This window comes from Anomalospiza imberbis, chromosome 2 (genome assembly GCF_031753505.1).
Source record: "Anomalospiza imberbis isolate Cuckoo-Finch-1a 21T00152 chromosome 2, ASM3175350v1, whole genome shotgun sequence".
Classification (NCBI taxonomy): domain Eukaryota; kingdom Metazoa; phylum Chordata; class Aves; order Passeriformes; family Viduidae; genus Anomalospiza; species Anomalospiza imberbis.
Window position 1 is genome coordinate 51,889,499 of NC_089682.1, and position 23,458 is coordinate 51,912,956.

The window sequence follows — 23,458 nt, forward strand, 5'->3', positions numbered from 1 at the left end:
CCCTGAAACACCATTCAGCAGCAAGAACTGCTGTTCTGTCACCCCCTCAGTGACCATAGGTGAAGGGTGCTCTCAGCCCTCCACAAGAGACCAAAGATTTTTGGGTTACAAAGACCTGCTTACATTAGAGCAGTCCTGAGACCAGGACTAACATTAGAGATACAGTTTTGCTCAGCTTGTAGATAACTGTGCAAACCAAAGTCACTTATTATTTAAAATAGTTTGACTTTGAATACCAAAACCACACATTCACATCACTTTGCAGCAGAAATTTGCCAGCTCATGAGATGGCAGCTAAAGGTAGGTGCTAGACCTTCAACTTCAGAATTTCCTCAAAACCAATAGTCAGAAAAAAATCCCCACAGCAATTAGAAACTCATGTTCTGTTTCACAGAAAGTGAAATTGTTGTGGTGGTGGAACAGCAGGCCAGAGGCCTTACAAACTGAACCCTGACTTGAGCCAACAGAAGCTGTGAGAAAGCTGACAGCTCTTTATGAGAACAGAATCCTGCAGCAGTGGAAATGAACTTGCTTTCCCTGAGAAAGAACTCTAGGACTGAAAAACACTAGCCACCTGTATGAACCGTTTTTGCAACCGTTAGGTAGAAAAATGAAAATAATATGTCACAAAGAAGTCTTTCTGCATGTACACACCAGGCGATTGAGTGACCAATCAATACAGGGTAACAACGTGCTATTATAGACAAGGGGACAGACACAGGGTGTTCTTTGTAAGTCCATATAAAGAGACATGGGAATAAACAGACACCTTCTGTTGCTCCATGGAAAGTGGATCCCGCGTCTTTAAGGAGCTCAACAGCGACAGTCCTTCTAAGTCCTTCCTCAATTTTGTTACTCACAATTCTAAAACGTATACAGTCTTCTTACGGAATCATGTTCAATTTTTTTCCCCTTTCTTCATGCCCCCATACAACCTCTGAACTTCCCTACCTCATGTTTGTCTCCCTTGTTCTTGTTTCACTTACACCTATGCATCTCCTGTCCTGAAAGTGTTCTAACTAGAAGGCATTCAGAGAAAACACTTATGTTTCAAAACAATGTTTTGTTTCTAAACATTTTTGTTTCAAAACAAACTTTATTAAACTTTGTATAAATGTTCAATATTGAAACTAGTTATTGAAATTGATAACTTTCCAGAACAGTTACAAAAATGTAGTTGTTTGTTCAAAATAAATGACCACCTCAGAACAGAAGTCTTATGATGAAATCTGCAGTTACTCCTAGGCATAAATTACTTTCTGTTAGGTATTGCAGGTGATAATTAGATGCCAAAGAGAATTTTGAGGTCAGCCAGAGAGAGCTTAGTGAAGGTCTCTCCTTTGCCTGACAGAATCTGCTGGGCAAGACCTTTCTTCCTCTTCTGGAGTTGCAGGATCTTTTCTTCTACCGTTCCTTCACAGACAAACCTAAAAAAAATTTTTTAAAAGGACAAAACAAATCCACATCATCTACATCATCTCAAGTGCTACAAAAAATGTCAGTGTTATATAAACACTTCCCCAGTACATTTCAAAAGATTCATCTTGCTTAGAAATTAATAATTAGCCAATGACTTGACCAACAAAATACTTATCCTCCTATTTTGTCTCAAACCGAGACAACCTCTGAACAGAAAACAGCTATCCTCATATCAACCATGAGCTATGCTCACATCCATCCAGCCATCCCCATATCCAACAGATATCCTCATATCAAACCATATCCTCATATCCAACCAATGATAACATTTCAACTATAAGCCCGATGCACTTCAGGTCTCAACTTTGGTCATCTGAAGTAACAGTAATTCTGTGAATAAATCCTGTAATTATTGCATGATAACTGATGGCACCTATTATACAAAAAACATTGTACCCAAAATAGCATTTTAGATTCCAGTCTTTGAATGTGCTCTGCATTTATAAGAACTAAGTTCATCTTCAGTACTTACAGATGCTTTTTCTAAAAGTCAACTTTGACACTTATTAGAAGTGCTTTATATGTTTTTTATTAGTGATACCAGAAAGGCTCAGGCTTAGGGATCACAGTCAAAAAATCTCCATTCAATTAAGAGAAATTGTTTGGTGCCCAACCTGGCACCCAAGAAACCCCTGCTAGCTGTCAGGACAGCAACATGCATGCAAGTGCCACACAGAACACATGAAAACATTTTTATCTCACTGCCCAAATCTCAGTGCCGCTGTCAGACCTTGTGTCTAGCTCTAAGTAGAGAAACCAAGGGCTCATCTCACTGACTAAAGCCAGACAGTATATAAGCAGCAGCTCCTCATTCTGCTAAGTAAAATGCTGACCTGTGTATCACAACATCCTTCTTCTGCCCCACACGGTAAATGCGGTCACATGCCTGGTCCTCCAGAGCAGGATTCCTAAAAAGTAATTAAAAAAAAAAAATTGCTTTGTTTTCCTGCCTCCAGGGAATCCTGTTTTCTTCCTCTGTAGAACTAAAACTGCTCCCAGGCTACCTTAGGTTTACCAGCTTGATGGCCAGCCTTCACCCTGACTGTATTTCCCTTTGCCCTGGGTTCCACACAAAGCCAACTGCGTGACTGAGACCACTGGTCCATGTAGTCCCAGGCCTGGCCAACAGTTGCTACTCAGAGAAAGCTGAGTAAGTGGTGAGGAAAGAGAGTGAAGCAAAAAGGCAAACCCCAGTGAAAAAGGCCATCACTCAGGAATATTTATGTAAGAGGTGGGTCCATCTGATAGTTACAGGGAATACTTGTTGGTGTAACTCCCATATTGTAGAAGTATCTTCTTAATGCTACTACTCAGCAGTTGGTTTTGTTTGAGGCACATTAGTTTGCTTTGTAAGTTCTCATGAGTAACGTTTAGTTTAAAAAACCTGCGATTTTGACTTTGATGAGACAACACAAATACTAGGAGCTTGCACACGCTTTTCTCATATGTAAAACCCAAAGGTACTTTAGTTGTGCCCAGTTACTGGCTACGCTCAACACCACTGATTTGTATGAAGCCAAATTGCCTGTAGGCACTACTGCACCATTTCTATTACTGCAAGAAGTTAAGCCAGGGACTTAATTAAGCCAGTAGCTTTTTATGATACAGAGCTGCATACCTGGATTGCTGTTACATTCCTCTATTTTTCTGCCCCTACAGAACTGTATTTCAGGGAAGTGAGAACTGGATTGACAAATCAGTTCATGGATGAAGATCACAGGAAAAACACTTTTCCCCAACTAACCACTAGCCCCGACTATAAGCTACACACCTCCCTCCTAACCCAGCTGCATCAGACATTACATGCAGTGAGAAAGCAAGCAGCATGTCCTACATATCCTCTTCCAAGATGGAATTTGTATTTCTCTTTACCAGTGCATGTCAAGGAGAAACAGATGGTTTCCTCCAGTCAAGTTCAGGCCAACACCTCCAGCCAGCAACGAGACCAACATTACCTTCAAAGGCCAAAAGAGCGTTAGTCACAGAGTCAGACATCACAGCTGCTCATAGCAGGGCTAGGGACTGCTTCCCTGCCCTGAATGCATACCTGAGGCCCTTTGGGATTGTTATTGAACTCTTCCACCATATCCATCCTCTGTTTGGGACTGACAGAGCCATCCACTGTGGCATACTTCAGCCCCAGGCGCTGCAGGTGCACAGCCACAACTTGGAGCATGCTCGTCCACTGAGAGACAACCACGCTGGAGAGAGAACAGGGAGTTCACAACCAACACTCTGCACTGGAACAGTTTGATCACTGCAGTGTCTCACCCAAGGGGCTGCAACAATTCAGGCACTCTTCCTGACTGCAAACTGGAGCCAAGCCCCTTCCCAACTCAGAAATAGCGGTGTAGTGGTAGAACTTGCTGGGGAAGACTAATACCCAATAAACTTCATATAAATTAAGTCAATGTCTTTCAGCTCTATTTTTGGATTTTACTTTTTCGCCTCCCAACCACAAACCTGAGTCACAGGTTTCTGAAAAACACAAAAATCAATACCAACACCAAATTTAGATTCACTACAGCCTCTCACTACTCAGTTTCTTGGACTAAAGAGTTTGTGAGGCAGGAATTTGTTTACTAGTTTCTTGAAAGGGAACAAAAGTAATGTTGGTGCTCCCAGAATGCTTTTTGGAAAAGACTGGAAAAAAGCTTTCTATAGGTCCTCTAATCAATGCATTCCTTTATCTCTAACAGGTTCAGTTTTAATCTCTGCTTTAGTCCTCCACTTCTTTTGGGTTGTGAGGTGGGCAAATACTTTTCATCACAACCAAATTATTCCCAATCCTATTTCTGGAGAATAGTCTTCCTGGGCCTCAAGGCCTGAGATATCTCACACCCTTATGTTTACACTTATCTATATCTTAAACTCCCCTCTTTTGTCTTCGACTTTTTTTTCCTCAAGACTTGTGTTCAACTAACTGCAGTACTGTCACCATTTTAACATACTATGAGTTTTGTATTCAATTACTTTAAGTTGTAAGTAAGCAGTTGACAACTGCTGTTGTCAAGAAACAGTGTGCTTCTCTCAATCACTATGACTAAAGAAAAGGACATGTTTGCTAACCTTTTCTGAGGCTCTGGGTGACTCTGAGTAGTTTTCAATTCAGCCAAGAGTTGAGCTATCTGCAGGAAAAAAAAATCCAGAACATTAGCTTGCTTGCTCTCATAATCCAGCTCATCCTTGGATATTCTTTATTAAAAGTAGAAAGTGATCAGAATAGCTTTTCAACTGGAATTTCTTCTGTGCTTAGAAGTTTGAAGAGACTTTAATAGTCGTTGGTAAGAACACTCCCCTCACAGAAAACAGGGCCAGGAAATCAAATCACACAAGCCTGCCTTACAGATTCCAACCTTCCTGTGGGAAGTTATTGCAACCTCGCCTCTTGCTGCTATCCTTTTTTTCTAGCTCATCACAAGCACCATGATCTCACATGCAAGTTCTTCTGAGCTTTTGGGAATCCAGTGCTTAAGATTTTCACTTACAGTTTTTCAGCAGTCACATTCTCACAGCTTCACTAGAAGTACCCCTCAACGTGAGAGAAGTTGGAGCCTTCCCAGAAGGGGCTCAGCAGGCTATCAACCTACTCATCTGATTTCATCTCAACTGGCAACTTAGCCTGATGTGCAATTACCATTTAAGAGGCAAAGTGCTGCAATTCAAGCTTCACAAGGAGGTAAGAATGCCACAACCAGAATACCTTGGTGCTCTCCCTGGTGATGTCAAAGATATCGGTTTGAAAAGCTGTGCCATTGAGGTAGACTGTTGATTTGGAATCAGGAGTCTGGAGCTCAGACAGTGTCAAAGAACCAAGCTGTTCCTCAATGGAGAGTGCAAGGCCTTCACTGTTCAAGTTAACTTGATCCAGAGCCTGTGGGAAGAAAGCAAGATAATAAGGGATCACAGTCAAGCCTGAGATCAAATTCAGTACTGATCCAGTGAGCACAGTATCTGCGGAGAACACTGGGTTTGAAGGATGCAATGTGAAGACAGAACAATTAAGAAACACTACTGGATCAAACAGTCCCTGTGTACCTTTATTCTGCCGCAAAAGGAGCACTGTATGGAAAGCATGTGAGCCTAGCCGTTTCCTATGGTCCAGTCTCTTCAGACCCTCCCCACCACCATTTAACAACTGCGGGATTACAGATGGTAGAACAAATTCCTGCCTGTTCCCCTAAGAGGGAAGTATAGGAGGAGAAGTATAGGAGGAGAAGTATAGGAGGAGAAGTATAGGAGGAGAAGTATAGGAGGAGAAGTATAGGAGGAGAAGTATAGGAGGAGAAGTATAGGAGGAGAAGTATAGGAGGAGAAGTATAGGAGGAGAAGTATAGGAGGAGAAGTATAGGAGGAGAAGTATAGGAGGAGAAGTATAGGAGGAGAAGTATAGGAGGAGAAGTATAGGAGGAGAAGTATAGGAGGAGAAGTATAGGAGGAGAAGTATAGGAGGAGAAGTATAGGAGGAGAAGTATAGGAGGAGAAGTATAGGAGGAGAAGTATAGGAGGAGAAGTATAGGAGGAGAAGTATAGGAGGAGAAGTATAGGAGGAGAAGTATAGGAGGAGAAGTATAGGAGGAGAAGTATAGGAGGAGAAGTATAGGAGGAGAAGTATAGGAGGAGAAGTATAGGAGGAGAAGTATAGGAGGAGAAGTATAGGAGGAGAAGTATAGGAGGAGAAGTATAGGAGGAGAAGTATAGGAGGAGAAGTATAGGAGGAGAAGTATAGGAGGAGAAGTATAGGAGGAGAAGTATAGGAGGAGAAGTATAGGAGGAGAAGTATAGGAGGAGAAGTATAGGAGGAAGGAGGAGAAGTATAGGAGGAGAAGTATAGGAGGAGAAGTATAGGAGGAGAAGTATAGGAGGAGAAGTATAGGAGGAGAAGTATAGGAGGAGAAGTATAGGAGGAGAAGTATAGGGAGGAGAAGTATAGGAGGAGAAGTATAGGAGGAGAAGTATAGGAGGAGAAGTATAGGAGGAGAAGTATAGGAGGAGAAGTATAGGAGGAGAAGTATAGGAGGAGAAGTATAGGAGGAGAAGTATAGGAGGAGAAGTATAGGAGGAGAAGTATAGGAGGAGAAGTATAGGAGGAGAAGTATAGGAGGAGAAGTATAGGAGGAGAAGTATAGGAGGAGAAGTATAGGAGGAGAAGTATAGGAGGAGAAGTATAGGAGGAGAAGTATAGGAGGAGAAGTATAGGAGGAGAAGTATAGGAGGAGAAGTATAGGAGGAGAAGTATAGGAGGAGAAGTATAGGAGGAGAAGTATAGGAGGAGAAGTATAGGAGGAGAAGTATAGGAGGAGAAGTATAGGAGGAGAAGTATAGGAGGAGAAGTATAGGAGGAGAAGTATAGGAGGAGAAGTATAGGAGGAGAAGTATAGGAGGAGAAGTATAGGAGGAGAAGTATAGGAGGAGAAGTATAGGAGGAGAAGTATAGGAGGAGAAGTATAGGAGGAGAAGTATAGGAGGAGAAGTATAGGAGGAGAAGTATAGGAGGAGAAGTATAGGAGGAGAAGTATAGGAGGAGAAGTATAGGAGGAGAAGTATAGGAGGAGAAGTATAGGAGGAGAAGTATAGGAGGAGAAGTATAGGAGGAGAAGTATAGGAGGAGAAGTATAGGAGAAGTATAGGAGGAGAAGTATAGGAGGAGAAGTATAGGAGGAGAAGTATAGGAGGAGAAGTATAGGAGGAGAAGTATAGGAGGAGAAGTATAGGAGGAGAAGTATAGGAGGAGAAGTATAGGAGGAGAAGTATAGGAGGAGAAGTATAGGAGGAGAAGTATAGGAGGAGAAGTATAGGAGGAGAAGTATAGGAGGAGAAGTATAGGAGGAGAAGTATAGGAGGAGAAGTATAGGAGGAGAAGTATAGGAGGAGAAGTATAGGAGGAGAAGTATAGGAGGAGAAGTATAGGAGGAGAAGTATAGGAGGAGAAGTATAGGAGGAGAAGTATAGGAGGAGAAGTATAGGAGGAGAAGTATAGGAGGAGAAGTATAGGAGGAGAAGTATAGGAGGAGAAGTATAGGAGGAGAAGTATAGGAGGAGAAGTATAGGAGGAGAAGTATAGGAGGAGAAGTATAGGAGGAGAAGTATAGGAGGAGAAGTATAGGAGGAGAAGTATAGGAGGAGAAGTATAGGAGGAGAAGTATAGGAGGAGAAGTATAGGAGGAGAAGTATAGGAGGAGAAGTATAGGAGGAGAAGTATAGGAGGAGAAGTATAGGAGGAGAAGTATAGGAGGAGAAGTATAGGAGGAGAAGTATAGGAGGAGAAGTAGAGGAGGAGAAGTATAGGAGGAGAAGTATAGGAGGAGAAGTATAGGAGGAGAAGTATAGGAGGAGAAGTATAGGAGGAGAAGTATAGGAGGAGAAGTATAGGAGGAGAAGTATAGGGAGTGAGAAGTATAGGAGGAGAAGTATAGGAGGAGAAGTATAGGAGGAGAAGTATAGGAGGAGAAGTATAGGAGGAGAAGTATAGGAGGAGAAGTATAGGAGGAGAAGTATAGGAGGAGAAGTATAGGAGGAGAAGTATAGGAGGAGAAGTATAGGAGGAGAAGTATAGGAGGAGAAGTATAGGAGGAGAAGTATAGGAGGAGAAGTATAGGAGGAGAAGTATAGGAGGAGAAGTATAGGAGGAGAAGTATAGGAGGAGAAGTATAGGAGGAGAAGTATAGGAGGAGAAGTATAGGAGGAGAAGTATAGGAGGAGAAGTATAGGAGGAGAAGTATAGGAGGAGAAGTATAGGAGGAGAAGTATAGGAGGAGAAGTATAGAGGAGAAGTATAGGAGGAGAAGTATAGGAGGAGAAGTATAGGAGGAGAAGTATAGGAGGAGAAGTATAGGAGGAGAAGTATAGAGGAGAAGTATAGGAGGAGAAGTATAGGAGGAGAAGTATAGGAGGAGAAGTATAGGAGGAGAAGTATAGGAGGAGAAGTATAGGAGGAGAAGTATAGGAGGAGAAGTATAGGAGGAGAAGTATAGGAGGAGAAGTATAGGAGGAGAAGTATAGGAGGAGAAGTATAGGAGGAGAAGTATAGGAGGAGAAGTATAGGAGGAGAAGTATAGGAGGAGAAGTATAGGAGGAGAAGTATAGGAGGAGAAGTATAGGAGGAGAAGTATAGGAGGAGAAGTATAGGAGGAGAAGTATAGGAGGAGAAGTATAGGAGGAGAAGTATAGGAGGAGAAGTATAGGAGGAGAAGTATAGGAGGAGAAGTATAGGAGGAGAAGTATAGGAGGAGAAGTATAGGAGGAGAAGTATAGGAGGAGAAGTATAGGAGGAGAAGTATAGGAGGAGAAGTATAGGAGGAGAAGTATAGGAGGAGAAGTATAGGAGGAGAAGTATAGGAGGAGAAGTATAGGAGGAGAAGTATAGGAGGAGAAGTATAGGAGGAGAAGTATAGGAGGAGAAGTATAGGAGGAGAAGTATAGGAGGAGAAGTATAGGAGGAGAAGTATAGGAGGAGAAGTATAGGAGGAGAAGTATAGGAGGAGAAGTATAGGAGGAGAAGTATAGGAGGAGAAGTATAGGAGGAGAAGTATAGGAGGAGAAGTATAGGAGGAGAAGTATAGGAGGAGAAGTATAGGAGGAGAAGTATAGGAGGAGAAGTATAGGAGGAGAAGTATAGGAGGAGAAGTATAGGAGGAGAAGTATAGGAGGAGAAGTATAGGAGGAGAAGTATAGGAGGAGAAGTATAGGAGGAGAAGTATAGGAGGAGAAGTATAGGAGGAGAAGTATAGGAGGAGAAGTATAGGAGGAGAAGTATAGGAGGAGAAGTATAGGAGGAGAAGTATAGGAGGAGAAGTATAGGAGGAGAAGTATAGGAGGAGAAGTATAGGAGGAGAAGTATAGGAGGAGAAGTATAGTTCAGAGCCAAGAACTCCTGAAAGATTAATCTGTTTCATTCAAGGTAACCTCAAAGCACTGACAGAGCTCTCCAAAACACAAGCCCTTGAAACAGGCTACACTTGTGCACTTTTCAAGGCTAAGTTAAGATTAAGACTTCTTTACTATTAAAATTTTAGTTCCCTTTTTATCTGAATAAAGGTATTTCCAAAGACACAGCTGCCCACATAAGTCATGCTGGGTTTTGCAGCATGCAGTCCCTTCAGTAGAAGGTAAACCCATCTAAAACATCCTGGGCTTCAAAACACAGAGTCCTAAAATTAACTCTGTTCATACTCTCATAGATAAGAGAAACAGAGGTGTTACCAAGTCTGTTAACTTGCATAAGCACTTAAAAAAAACCCCCACAAAACCCCCCACATCACTACAATGCAATTACCACTTTCAGTAAGGAGAGATGGCAGCAACACTGACGGAGTCTCAAAAGCATGGACAAGACATGGACAGTACTTGAGACCTGGGAGGCAGTTTGTGAGCCTGCTAGAAATTCCTTTTGACTGACTCCAAACTCTTGTGCAACTGTCAAGGAAGGAAGACAAAACATCAAAAGTTCTTGGAGGCATTTCCAAGCACTGCCCATCCACCTCCAGGAAGAGGCTCACAAAGAGTAGTCAAGAATAAACAGGCAAGCAAATACCTGATTAAACACAGGAACCCATCAACCCCCAATTTACGTAAAAAAGGTAAAAAAAAAGGCAACAACACAAGTCAGAGTATGATACACTATACACTAATGCTGACATATGTTACCTGAGCAACTAGGCCTTTATTTCAAAGGAAATTTTAGGCCCAGAAGGGTTAAGAGATTTTCCCAGAGTAACAACAATGAGAACACACTTAGAATACTACAGTATTAAGTTTTTGTAAAATGTCACATTTTCCCAATAATTTCTAAGTCCTGACCCCAGGTCTGTTCCCCCTTCTGAGCTACGCACTTAAGAGCCACTTCTGAAAATGTTTTTAGGGGAGGGCATGATCAAACCTTTCTGAAAGGGGTTACCACCATCATACTCTCTGTCTTCATTTTTCTGCTCTTGTCTCTTTAGGTACGACTGTAGTGTTGACCTGTAAAAACAAGACAAAGACACTGGGATTCACAGCAAGAAAAAAGGCAAGAGGGACCTGAGCTTAGCAAGCTGATGATGCATTAAGGCAAGGAAGGTTTCATTAATCATTGAGTCACAAAATTATCACCAAAAAAACCCAGTCTTGTTTAACCCGAGTATGATCAAAAACCAAAGATGCATTTTAGAAATCACAAGAGAAAGCAAGTCTGCTTTTTGAGTATGAGAACACTTTTAAATGTATATTTAAAAGAAAAGAAGATTCTTTACAGTGAGACTGAAAGAGCCTAGGAAAACACAAAGTGATGCTGGCTTGCATTACAGCTATCTGGAGAGGCCAGCATAATTTCCAACTGTTCAAGAATCACAGAGCAAAGATGATAATTCTCTCCTTTACAGGTGCTCACACATCATCATTTAAGAAATACTTGTTGCAATTTGAAGTCTTTGGAGTCTTGAAATCAGTGAGATTAAGTGGAAGGCTAGAATACAAAGCTCATATGAGGCATGAAAACATGGGAGAAAAGAAATTAATCAGTTTTGCCTATTACCTGAACAAGCAGTGTATTTTCAAACACACTAGACAGATAAATTGGAAGGGGAAAAAATTAACAGGAATTTGTCCAAAAGCTCTCCTCATCTGAAGTGAATTTCTCCTCTGATTTCCGTAGCAAAAAGAAACAAACCCACAAAACACCGTATCTCTACCCACATTCATACCTGGATCTTGCAAAGAGCACATTGTACACAGATTGCTCCTCTGCTGTAAGTTTTAACTGATGCAACTGCATCCTACGCTGGGGCAGAGATACCTGAAGTGGAAATTCACAGGATCAGACGTATGTAGTGCAAAAGTCTTAGAGAGCATCACAAACAGCAGCAATCCAGGATTTAACACAACACTCTAAGTCTCAGAGTGTCTCAGAAGATAGCTGTTTGTTCACTATAGCTATATGTATTAATGCAGTTCTGACAAAACAGACACAATAAAATCTTTATTCCAGCTCATCCAGTAACAAGTTCATACTATATATGAGCTGCTCAACAACTACCACAGAAGGATTAATTTTTGTGTTGTTAAAGTACCTTATTTCCCCATTTGAAATCAGACAGTACACCAAAACTATACCTTTTAAAGGCTAAAGACACACCTGTGACTATTACTCCATTCAACAGACTGTAAAAAGCAATGCAGAAAGCCAATGCTCCAGCACACACCAGTTCCATTTGACGTGTGGCAGCTTGGGTTCTCAGATCTAGGCTAGTCCAGTGATCTAGACTAAGTGGCCATCTACATGCAATTACTTGGCATATTTTTGCCTGCATGTTATTTGTAATTGAAAGGTTTCATTATTTTCTTTAATTCTGCTTTCTGGGTAAGCAACCAAAGCATGCCACAGACATTTTGCTTCTCTTGCTCAAGAGGCTGCAGCAGATAGGAAACGACATCCATTAACAAATTTATGCATGTAAATAACTAACTGTCTGCTGCAAGGAAAACAATGGAATGATGGTATAGTTTTGGAGGGTAAAGTTCTTACCAGGGGCTTGCCAGCTGAATCCAGCTGGTCCTTAGTTCTCTGCAGTAAGAGGCTCCTGGTTAAGAGGCTTAGCCTCTCCCCACCCTTCCTTGTGTTGTTATCTACCTGGTACTTCCAAACTTTGTATTCATCAAAAGGAGAGCAACGTAGAAACCTGTGAGAGGAAGGAAGGAAACTTCATACCAAGGGAAAAGTTCTTCACTTACTCTGGAGTGACCAGAACCAAATTTATTGCTATTTATTGCTACCAAAACAAACCATTTCCAAATGCCGTAACTGCATGACCAAGGACAAGTAAAACATTTCCAGTGTAATGGTGGTGATAACTTGTTTGCTTAGATGCCCTACCATCACTAATACTGTAAGCACTTGTTTCTGGTTCTGTGCCTATCACTTCCTCTTAGCCCATTATGTTTCAAGCACCACCAGCAAACAAAGGACATCCAGATGCAGAGGCACTTGCCAAAAAGCATATTCATCTTTTTTTTTTCAAAATAGCAAACTTCTTACTTGACAGTTAATTTGAATTATCCAAAATTAATTTCAAACGCAAGTTCTCTCTGGTTCTCCAACACCATTTGTAACCTTTCCCCCCCTCAGCAACTTGTTTATCATTGTTCAGAGAATCCAAAGTTTTCACCCTTTCCTTCAATGCCCTTGTAGCACAACACTCCAAGAAGGTCCTCCCAGGGTGCCCTGGTAACAATAGGGATTAACTCATAAAACCTCTGTTCATTAAACTTGGTTTTGTGCATACTCATCCTGAAGACAAAGGAGATCCAAGGTAATTTCCTCTTCATTCGCCATGGAGGCAGAAAAGCTACATGCAACAGCAGACAAAAGGTCAGCCTCGTGCAACACCTCAACCACAGCCTTTGCAATCCAGTGCTAAGCATTAATATAACTACTCCTACTACTCCACATATCTTAGAGACATCTCAAACTTAGAAACAACTTCAGCAATTCATCAGAGAAGAACTACTAAGACTGGATCCCTGTCCATGTGCTGATGTGCAGCCAGCTCACCTCAAGAGAGAGTACATGTCCAGCAAGTTGTTCTGTATTGGCGTCCCAGTGACAGCCCATCTGGCACTGGCTCTCAGTTTGCACACAGCTATAGAGGTTTGAACCCGTGGGTTTTTAATATTGTGAGCTTCATCCAATATAATTCGAGCCCAAGCTACCCTGAGCAAAGGGGAACAGGGAGATGATCCACTCTGAAAGAAAAAGCAGACTATAATCTGAAGCACAACCTAGGTTCTCTCAGGAGGCACAAGCAAACACATTTTTCCAGCACTTAGTATTTTCCTGATGTTAGTCAGCAGCAGTTTGTGCTCTTACTGTCATGTAAGAAATTATCATCTCTTTAAAGCTTCCACATTTAAAGTTTATAAGCCAAAAACTAACTTATTTGCCTGATCTCAATAACAATTTCTAGTATTTTGTTCGTTTTCTTGCTCTTAACATTTTATCTTATAATGTTGTTGCTTCAAGAGGTGTTTCATATCAGTAAAGTTTTGCTATGCTGAGATGAAGGACCATATATAATTTATTCTGATCTCTCAAAATTTTATAGATGCCACCTAGAAATTTCAGGAAATTCCAAGTCCTGTTTTCTTCAAGAGCTACATCTAGAGCTGGGCAGAGGTAGGAGACAGCAAGGGACTTCCTCTACACTGTGTAGTCATTTCAGTCAGCACTCAGCAATCACATCATTATTTTCATAGCCCAGCCAGCATACTGCTGTTTCTTCAAGGCAGCATGAAAGCTGTCTCAGTTCAGACTGACCCAGAGCCTGAGGTTTCTGGTAGTTTGTGGTAACATTAGTGGTTCAAGCAACAAAGAACATCAAACAGGAGATTCTACTACTCCTTCACCTGAAAAGGAGAAGGAGATTCACAAGTGCATTCTTAAGATTACTTCTTAAGACATTTCAACTGTCTGTATTCCATGTCCCATATTCTATAATTCCACAGAACAGATATATTGTGAATATATCTGTTCTTGCTCCACTTCACAGCACTTCCTCTCATCATTTTGCTTTTACAAAAATAATCAACAGGGGCTTATAAAAAAAAAAAAAAAAATCAAGCTGTTGTTCACTGTAGCACATATAAGGTGCTACTTGAAACAACAACGGTTTGTAACACTTCAGAACAAAACTTGAAGGCAATTCCCTATAAACATTGTGTCTTCTCACCCCCACATCATGGTCCTGAGCAGGGACTTCCCCCTCCTCTTTGGCTGTGGGAACCTCCTTGGAGAGAAGGCTGTAGGTTGTGACAACAACATCATATCCAGAAAGCCTGAATGCAAAAGAAAGTAGTGACCAGGAGCAAGAACCAATAAGGAATTCATTTTGCAAGAGAGACTAAATGCATGCTGAAGGATGCATTTAAGAACTACACAGTGCTACAGGAACTGAAACACTGAGTTTTACAGAAAACTGAGCTTCATTGCAGTTAAACATGAAAAACTCATCATCCCCATTTTATGGATACTGGAAGTAGACACATCAAGCTCAAGATGACAGTAAAAGCCCATTGGCCAGAATGCACACCAACTGGCATGAGCCCTACTTAGAGCCTGGCACCCAGGAATACTGCTCAGCATGGCCTGAAGATGTCTAGAAAATATGCTGAATCATACATACTGCTGATAAAAAATACAAATACAAAGCACAGGCATGGAAGAAATTGCCACTGACAATCTTTGCAAACAAGAGCTATTTTGGAGAATATACACCTTTTATTTTGCTATCAGAAGCAACAACAGCCTCCACCAGAACCACTAAGCATGGGCACAGGCCATAAATGTTTTACTAAATATACCTTGACAGCACACAGCCTGACTTTCTGGACCTTCCATGTTTCAATACTTCACGTTCTCCCATCATTCTACATCCACTTTCATTTCAACTTTGATAAACACAGTCTCTTGCTACACAGTATTTTGCTTTTCCTGATCATATTTATGGTTTAGCACTTACACCTCTGCATGTTTATCTCGATTTGCCCCGTGGTACAGATAGATCCTCAGTTTGCCAAAGGCCACACGTCTCTCAATCTCTTTCTTCCAGTGATGGATCAAGGATGCAGGACAAATGACTAAAGTGCCATGGGAAGGGATAACAGTGAAGTCTAAAAGAAAATATTGCAGACAGGTTTTAATGTCTTCACATTAGACTAGAACAAAGACAGAAGTTTCGGAAATTTGCAATTGAGAAGAGTGTTCAACCAATTCCATGAGGATGCAGACAGTATAGACTGTGGACAACAGAAGCAATACCCTTTAAAAAAGCACTAACATCCCCAGTATCTATGGACAAGATAAAAGTAATCTTTAGGGGAGAGTTGGAAAGAAAAAAGATCAGCTACAGAGAGGTGACTAGTAACTATTTGAAGTCCCTATGAAAACTATGCATATGTTTAAAAAACTATGAAATCTTTTCCAAACCCAGCATATGCTGGCTTTAACTATTTCAGGAAAACAGTTAATAAAAATCTTCAAACAATATAAAGTAATGGGTTAGAAAATCCTACACATCCAATGGGAGACAAAAATGACCCTGATGAGAGAAAGATCATGCAAGGAGGCACAGTACAATTTAGCCAAATGAAAGTTTCCTGCAGAAGCAAAGTGAGCACAGATACAGTGTGTTCTACAACCCCTTAACCTGTAATGCTTTAGGCACTTCAGATGGCACTTTCATCATAATGTATGTGCTGTAGGATGGAAAAAATTCTGTACCATTTTTGGATAGCCATATTTCTAATGTCTCCTTTCTTTTCTCTGTCTTCAGCTGCTTCTGGGCCAGAATGAGAGCAATCATCGTTAGTGTCTTCCCCAAGCCCATGTCATCCGCTGCAAAAAGACACACACAAGTTATCACCTGCAAAAATGAGTCCCTGTGGATCTACGCTGAGGGAAATACTACAACAGAGTGTCCTGGGGAACCCAGAAAATCAAAAATATACAGATGAAAATTTCAGGGTACAATTTACTAATTGATTAATACCTGTACTTGGTAATAGGGAACAGAAAAACAAGCCCTTTTGACATGTCTACAAAATAACCAGTTATTGGCCTCTACGTAAGTTACATGCAAAACTTTGCTGCCATAGATTTGCCCCACAAAATCCACTTTACCATTCTGTTGCTCACCCAAAATTCCTCCACACGGCCTCTGACTCTCTCTCCAGAGGAGCCATGCAAGTGCCTGTTTCTGGTGCTGCAGCAGTGGGACCTGAGGGGGTGAGTGAGACAGAGGATTTGAAGGAAACACCTGGCAAAATCTAGACACTTCTGATTCCTGTACCAATTGTCATGTTCAACTGTTTTACTACAATCCTACTAAAAGGAGTTTACCTACCTCTTCTTTTTCCACACAGGCTGGGATACCCAATGTAAGCAACTTCTGCAGACAGAAGGTCAGCAGTACCATAGATGAGTCTTCCTAATGTTTCCTACACTAACCAGCCTAACGCCTCAGTGCTCTCAGAGAGCAGATAACGATGGCTTGTTCAGCTGGAAAATCCACCCCAGACTGCCTTGCTTACAACAGCTACCACTGTCCAGGAAAGGGATTGAGAACACTTCCCCTTTACTCACAGAGTCTAAGACCCCTACAGACTCTTGAAACAGGAAGAGAGACTACATACTACCACCACAGGACATTCAGTGGCCTTCCCCACCACTGAAAAGGTCCCAAGGCAACGTGACAAGTGACACAACATATATGCACCTATGCACCATCCTGTAGATGCATGTGCCTTTGTTCCAATACCTTGCATATAACCTCAGATCAGAACTACTCTGGAGTCCATCACATTCCATGAATGAATCACCTGCAAACCTTTTTGGAAAGATTATTTCTTATAGCTCACCAGGAAGAATGAACAATGAGGTTCTCAGCCTGTTCCTCACACCTCTGTTCTTCCAGGCACATACAAACAACATGGATGGAATGTAATTGAAGTATCTCCTTCCAGCAGGATGCAAAGTATGTCAAAGTGGGAAAGAAGGAATGCTCTAGGGTACCACTCAGAGGTTATGATTTATTCATCAGCATGACAGCTTCCATCCTTGCCAACCCACCTTCAGTCCAGAGGGATCTTCAGCTGCTGTCTCCTCTGTTGGACAAGATTCTAGAGATTTGTGAAGATGATTAATAGCCTCAAATGTGGCACTGTGTACAGCCCTGATTCGGTCTTCTGTCATTCTTCCCCCATACAGATTCTGCACACCAACACTCACTGCAAAAATACAGTACCAGAGATGTGTTTACAAAGCTAACTTTCCCAAACATATCTTTCACCTCAGAGATTGACTTCAATGGCTACAGATGCCTGAGGGACAGTATGCAGTAACAAAACAGGCTTAGTACTCTCACATGTATCCACATGTTGGAGGATTACTTCAGAAATAGTACACAACAGGGTTCTCTGTAATGGCAAAGTCTTTCTATACTTACTTCCAAAACTTTGGCCACTGGAACCCAAAGTAGCAGCAGCTGAGGGGTGACTCTGTGAGCCTGCAGAAGCCTTTGCTGTAGGATCCTGGAGCTGGAGAGGTGTTATCAACTTCGTACCACCTGGCCTGCCAACTGGGTTACACAAAGACTCTTCATGGCAGCTGCTGCTTGTGCTATCCTGCCCTTAAGGAGAAAGGAATCACAGGCTGAAAAGGTTGCACAGGGAACCTCAGAGCCTTGCTCTACAGCCCAGAGAAGAGCCTATTTTGCCCAATAGCCTGCTTGGAAAATACTGTGAAGTGGTGACACCAGTTTAATAGCAGATTACCACATCACCTGAGTCACTGCAACTACCAACGTGTGTTCTTGGCCTGCTGCTGTGACAGGCAATGTGTCCAGCTGCAGCCTCAGTGTGTGGTTTACAGCAACACAGTGAACGCTGCAACTGTGATCAGAGTAGCGCAGACAATGTCAGTTTTGCACTCCCACGGTTCCCAGATGATTTATTAATTTTGAAGGCATCTCTCTTGTCAGTATTTTGGACATAAAAACTATTGAAACATCCAAGAACAAATGGACCAAGAGAGCTCATGAGCTTTTCCTTCTAGGAAAGAGACACTGGAAGCTGCTCATTTTGAATCTGGTAACTGGGATATTTGGTGACAACAACATGCATGAACAGCACAGTTCCATAATGCAACACAGGGAGTTAACGATTCATTGTCATGTTCTCAGAGATACCTGTCTCAGTCATGTAGCCAAAGCTGGAAACCTAGGTCCTAATGGTGGGAGGAAATTCCCTTGGGAAGCTACTACATTATGGAGGGAACATTTGAGTTGTTCCATTCATCTGCTCCCAGACACATATTTTGCAATTAACACTTTTCATCTTCAGTAAATCTCAACAGACAAACATTTTATAGACCACAGGCCATATATAAGTATATGCTAAATTCCTCCATATTAACAACTATTTTAAGACAAAACTGTTTTGTAAACTTCTGGAGAAAAAAAATTTAAAAAAAGAAAATTAGCCCTACCTTTTTCACTAGTATCTGCTGTTGAAATGTTAAGAGCACTGAGTGCAGCTTCCAAATCCTGCACTTGCTTTAATAACCGCTGCCCTTTATCTGGCAGCATCTGAATGTTCACTGTAGCCAATGTACTCTGCAAAAAAGATAGAAACCAAAACATGAGTGTGGTCACCAAGCTGTCTGCCAACACAGAACAATCAGGTCAGAAGTCTAAAAAGAACTAATCCTATTCCATTTTAACTTGCATTTCGATACTGTTCTGTAGTCTTCAAAAGCTTTCAAGTGCAATTAAACAGTCTTTTACCAAAAAATAAACTAACCATTAGTGTTTCATTAGAAAATATGGAAGGACACAGGGATGATTCCTTTTTATGAAACAGGCAGTCAGGTGAGTCGATCTTAACATCTCTCAAAACAGCCACAACATTTAACCAACTCGCACCTTTCCTTCTGTGCTTGCACAAACAACAGTTCTGACTTTATTTCAAGGTTCTGTTCTAAATGCTAGACAAACAGGGAGGTTCATAATGAAAACTGTAAAACAGTGATTAGCAATTATTGGAAAAAAAAAGCAAACAGGCAGGTAGTTTATTTCACCCTAGTGTAAGCTTTCATAGCTGGATCACTTCTACTGCACAAGGCCAAGAGAGGCTATCAAAAACAGCCATGTTATTTACAAAAGTTAAACTGGCTGTCCATTTTATGCAAATTACTTTCCAAGTAAAAGACAAGACACAGCCTCAGGTGGGTCAAAACTGAGCATTCCCAAAGGCAGAAGACTGTACTACCTTAGAATTAATTGGTTTGTATCTACTTAATACAACCAGTCTGTACAAAGGCTGAATTCCCTCCCATGCCACATCTTCCTAAACCCCATTTTGAGTTTCTGCTGTGAGGAGACATCATATTCTGATACCTGTCACGAGTAAGGGAAGTCACCTTGAAAAGAGAACAATAAATCCCCCAAATAATAGGTGCAATAAATGACCTTTTTCTGTTTCAGCTGGACTAGAAGATGGTTATGAAGCACTTTAGAGTCCTGGGGTCCTTCCACGTGATGTGATGCTGCTGCTCCTGGCAAAGGTGACCCCTGCACACTCTTTCCTGAAGGAATCTCAACTGATTTCTCAGGTTTACTTTCACCTGATAAGGAACAAACAAATTGTTCTTCATCACTGTCACTGCCAGAGGCCTCACCAGGAGGCTCTGGCAGCCCTGGCCCGAGTGGTGCCTTGGGCAGCTCTGCCTCGGCCCCTCCCCTCAGGGCAGCACATTGCGATGCCGACTGTGCTCCTGCTGGGGAAGGGGCATCTTCCTTAGAGACCGGCATCATTTCACCGTTCTTCTGTCCAGTGCAATCTTTCTCTCCTGTTTCTTTGTCCCTACAACTTTTTAAGCTTTTTTCTCCAAGCTGCTCCTCTCCTGGAGGCTTGGTACTTGTACTTTGCTTTCCAAGACTTAGTGGGAAGAGTTTTGATCTTGTGCCTGGCTCCTCGTCCACACAATCAGAAAGCTTCTTGGATTCCCTGCCACTGCCACCATATTTCTCTTCCCCTGAAAGTATATTTCCCCCTTTCCTGGCCTCAGAAAGGCAAAGTTTAGAGTCAGACACTGTAGTCTCCTGAAGTTCTGGATCACTTTTACTTCCTGTGGATGACTGCTTTTTATTTTTCAGCTCTTCTAGAGGTACTGTCTCTGTGAAGGAATCAGAGGTCGACTTCTTTTCTTTACATGATACGACCACACTCTCATTCTTTGCTTTAGCTCCTTTTGCTTTACTTTCCTCTCCATTTATTTGCTTCATTTGTTCCCAGGATGATGGTGCATGATTCTTGTCTAGCACTTTGAATGGATTTCTCTGGCTAGTGGGATTGAAGAAAGGTGCTGTTCTGGGCTGGGTTTCCAAGGGTTTTGACACTTCGGTAGCTTTTGGATCCTGCAATATGTACATGGCAGTAAATGCTAATGTACAAATTATTAACGCACGTTAATAACACACACAACCTGATCACCTCAAGCAAGACTTCATCCTCTACCAAGATCATCTTTCCTATTATTTTAACAGAGTCAGGATAACATTTCAGAAGGAATTCAAAACAAAATGGCTGGTTTTCTACTTTCTTTGCCATTCCCATTGTTTTTTGAGATCAAGTCCTGGTAGCGCAATCTCTATAAAAGAGGACAGCTAGGAATCAAATCCAGGCTTCTTCTAAGACTGAAGAATAGTGAGTACTTCACACAACTTAGGAGAAAGAGGTATATCTTCTAGAGGACAGCAGGCCCGACACACTTTTCAGCTGGAAAACATAAAATCTCCCACTAAGTAGTTTCAGAGGTGATTATGGTATACGGAATGAAAAGTCACACCACAATAAGGCAATACTGTAATACAAACACTCTTACCTGCCATGGAACACTTCCACACCATTTCTTCCCATTCAACTTACTCCTAAGGCACCGGTAAAACAACCTACCAAGGATTAAAACAAGGTTTCAATCCCAGGAGCCAGTAAAGAAGTTCTAAGCATTTTTTAAAAAGTACTTTGCACCAAAAACCATCACAGACAAGTTCTACTAATCTGTACTTTACATTCAGACCTTTGCATAACAAAAGGCCGTGAACACTGGCAACAGAGCTTTTTACAGGACTAGTGTTCTCTGAATAAGGATTCCTAGGGTTTGGGGTTTTTTTTTAATTTTAGCAAGAGAAGAGTAACTGCTCAGGCAAAAATACTCTCTATGTTTAGAGCCTTAGAAGCATCTTATGATTTCAAGGTGCAAGGAAACAGCTCTTCTTTTAGTTACACTGCACAGGCCACCTCATCTTTATAGCAATTCAGGGACAGAAATACTTTGGATGCGATTTCATTTTTAAACTAGCAGCCAACCAGGACTGCTACAAATACTTTATTGGAACTAACACTGGGGAATCTGATGCTGAGTTTGGATGAATCCAACCACAGAGCCAAGTTTAATTCTGTTAAAAACAAACATTATCTGATGATCCAGGTTTATACTACTGGATGTAACTGCTAATAAAAGTGGCAAACATTTGGAAACGGTAAGTGAAGGCCTCAAGGCTCAATGCCTCCCTTCAATTTTAGAAGGAATCTGCAAGTTCTCTCTGGTTCTCCAGCACCATTGTTTTCAACATGTGCAATAAACCCCTGTTTTCACTTTGAATGACTGGTAGTTCAACTCTTTCACTTGTTCATAAACAATAAAGAGAGTTACGATCCTCCTGATCCTAAGAATAATGATCTTTATTTTTAAGAGGCAGCATCCTACAAAGTAAATCTTTAAAGATGCCGTAAAAATGACATACTCTAAATAAGAGCCCTCCTTTCCCCACAAAACACAGATACAGCTTAGGTGGATGTTAAATCCTTATTACAGAAAAACTACTAAAATCACAGGATTCAAGTTTTTCTGATGTAAAACTGTAAAAACTATATGATCATTAGTCAGAATCAGTTTGAGAGGATTATTTTAAGCACTGAATATAGGATAAAGAAGCAGCATTAAGTTTTACCCGTTTGAAGGCAGACATACGTGTTTAAAAAAATGTGAGAAACTTACTGGAACTCATCTCTGTCCGGGTGCTGAACTAGGACTTGCAGCTCCACCACGCACCCCTCATGGATTAAACAGTGAGAAGCAGGAACCCTGAAAAGAGAAAAGGAGAAGCGGAAGAACACACACAAGACGAAGTGCCCAGGGGACTGCCACCGCAAAGCAATCACTTGCGACAAAATAAAGGCTACGTAAGAAAACAAGATTGCGACTCCTGACACAGCAGCGACCTTCCCTCAGGACAGCGAAGTGCGCCCCCGGTCCCATCGTCGCCCTCCTGCCGCCCCTGCCCTGCACCTACGGCGCTGGGAGGACGAAGCCGCAGGCAGCGGGGCCCTGCGTCCCACAAACGTAGAAGCTCTTCCCTTTGTTGGGGCCATCGCGGACGCCCGTCTTCAGGAAGCAGAGGGACCCTGCGGAGCGGAGAAGAGCGGAACTGGTCAGTCCGAGCCCCCCACACGCCGCCCCTCACGGGAGCCCGAGCCGCCCCTCACCGTGCTCGGAGCACAGCACGGCCTCCATAACCGTCAGTACGGCCGCGCCCACCCTTTGAACCGGCCAATCCCGCCGCTCCCACCAATCAGCGCGGGGCAAGGGCGGGGCAGCCAATCGCCGCTGCGCTGTGCTCCCCTCGCGCACAGCCCTCGCGCGCCCGGGGGCGGGAACGCGCGGGAGGGGAGGTGCGAAGGGGCGGGGCCACGCGGATAAGGGGCGCGGCGTTATGGGCGTGGCCTCAGGCCCGCCCCGGCGGCACACCGGCCGCGGCCGCGCCCCCAAAGCCTGCCCGGAGTGCGGGCAGCCGTGCTCCACCCGGGACGCCTCCTTGTCCTGGACACGGCTCCAGCCGCCGCGCCTGACAGGCTCATCCTGCCAGCTGGACATACGTTTAAAAGTAAAATACATAAAGATGAATGTAAATTGAAATAATAGCACAAACAAACACCACAGACCATCAGGAACTGGAAGTACGTTGGGCTTTTTCTCTTCTGTATTTAAGACGGGAAATACAGTTTTACAAAACGTGTGCATTTCTCAATTACTGCTTTTGTTAATGACAACTCAAGTGAGAGAACGGCTCTGGTAATGACAGAATTATGGAAGGGTTATTAACGTGTGTACAAAAATATGAACAACATTTACACTAAATAACAGATGAGTGACATTAACACTGGCAGCCGAATTCAGCTACGGTGTAAACTTGCAACCCCCTTGACCTGCTTGAAGGCTGCATTTGACTCAGTACCTGTGAGACAAACGTGCTTTTTACACAATACTATGGATTTTGTGCTTCCACGCGTGCCTTAGAATTTCTTCTCCTAAACACAGTGTTTTGGGCCAGCACCTACTCCTCCACAATGCACTCATACTCGTGTGTGCCCTTCTGACATTCAGCAACGG

At 42.3% G+C, this 23,458-nt stretch overlaps 1 protein-coding gene across 3 annotated transcripts; it reads right to left on the bottom strand.

Annotated features, from left to right (window-relative positions):
- Nucleotides 1–1,076: 1,076 nt before the first annotated feature.
- TTF2 (transcription termination factor 2) lies at nucleotides 1,077–22,624 on the bottom strand. Of its 3 annotated transcripts, none has more exons than XM_068181003.1 (23): nucleotides 22,555–22,624; nucleotides 22,362–22,473; nucleotides 22,067–22,153; nucleotides 20,891–20,957; nucleotides 19,476–20,423; nucleotides 18,494–18,620; nucleotides 17,454–17,636; nucleotides 17,078–17,235; nucleotides 16,145–16,226; nucleotides 15,731–15,844; nucleotides 14,970–15,120; nucleotides 14,187–14,286; nucleotides 13,007–13,197; nucleotides 11,981–12,134; nucleotides 11,160–11,251; nucleotides 10,358–10,440; nucleotides 9,755–9,894; nucleotides 5,183–5,353; nucleotides 4,549–4,607; nucleotides 3,527–3,680; nucleotides 3,352–3,434; nucleotides 2,313–2,387; nucleotides 1,077–1,427 (listed from the first exon to the last, which is right to left on the bottom strand). In XM_068181003.1, the coding sequence occupies exons 1-23, from the start codon at nucleotides 22,580–22,582 to the stop codon at nucleotides 1,283–1,285; spliced, it is 3,504 nt and encodes a 1,167-aa protein (XP_068037104.1). In that variant the 5' UTR covers nucleotides 22,583–22,624; the 3' UTR covers nucleotides 1,077–1,282. The 3 variants fall into 3 exon arrangements, with proteins under 3 accessions (XP_068037104.1, XP_068037103.1, XP_068037105.1); XM_068181002.1 differs by having other exon boundaries at nucleotides 14,181–14,286; nucleotides 22,555–22,623; XM_068181004.1 differs by lacking the exon at nucleotides 19,476–20,423 and having other exon boundaries at nucleotides 14,181–14,286; nucleotides 22,555–22,620.
- Between the last annotated feature and the right edge of the window lie 834 nt (nucleotides 22,625–23,458).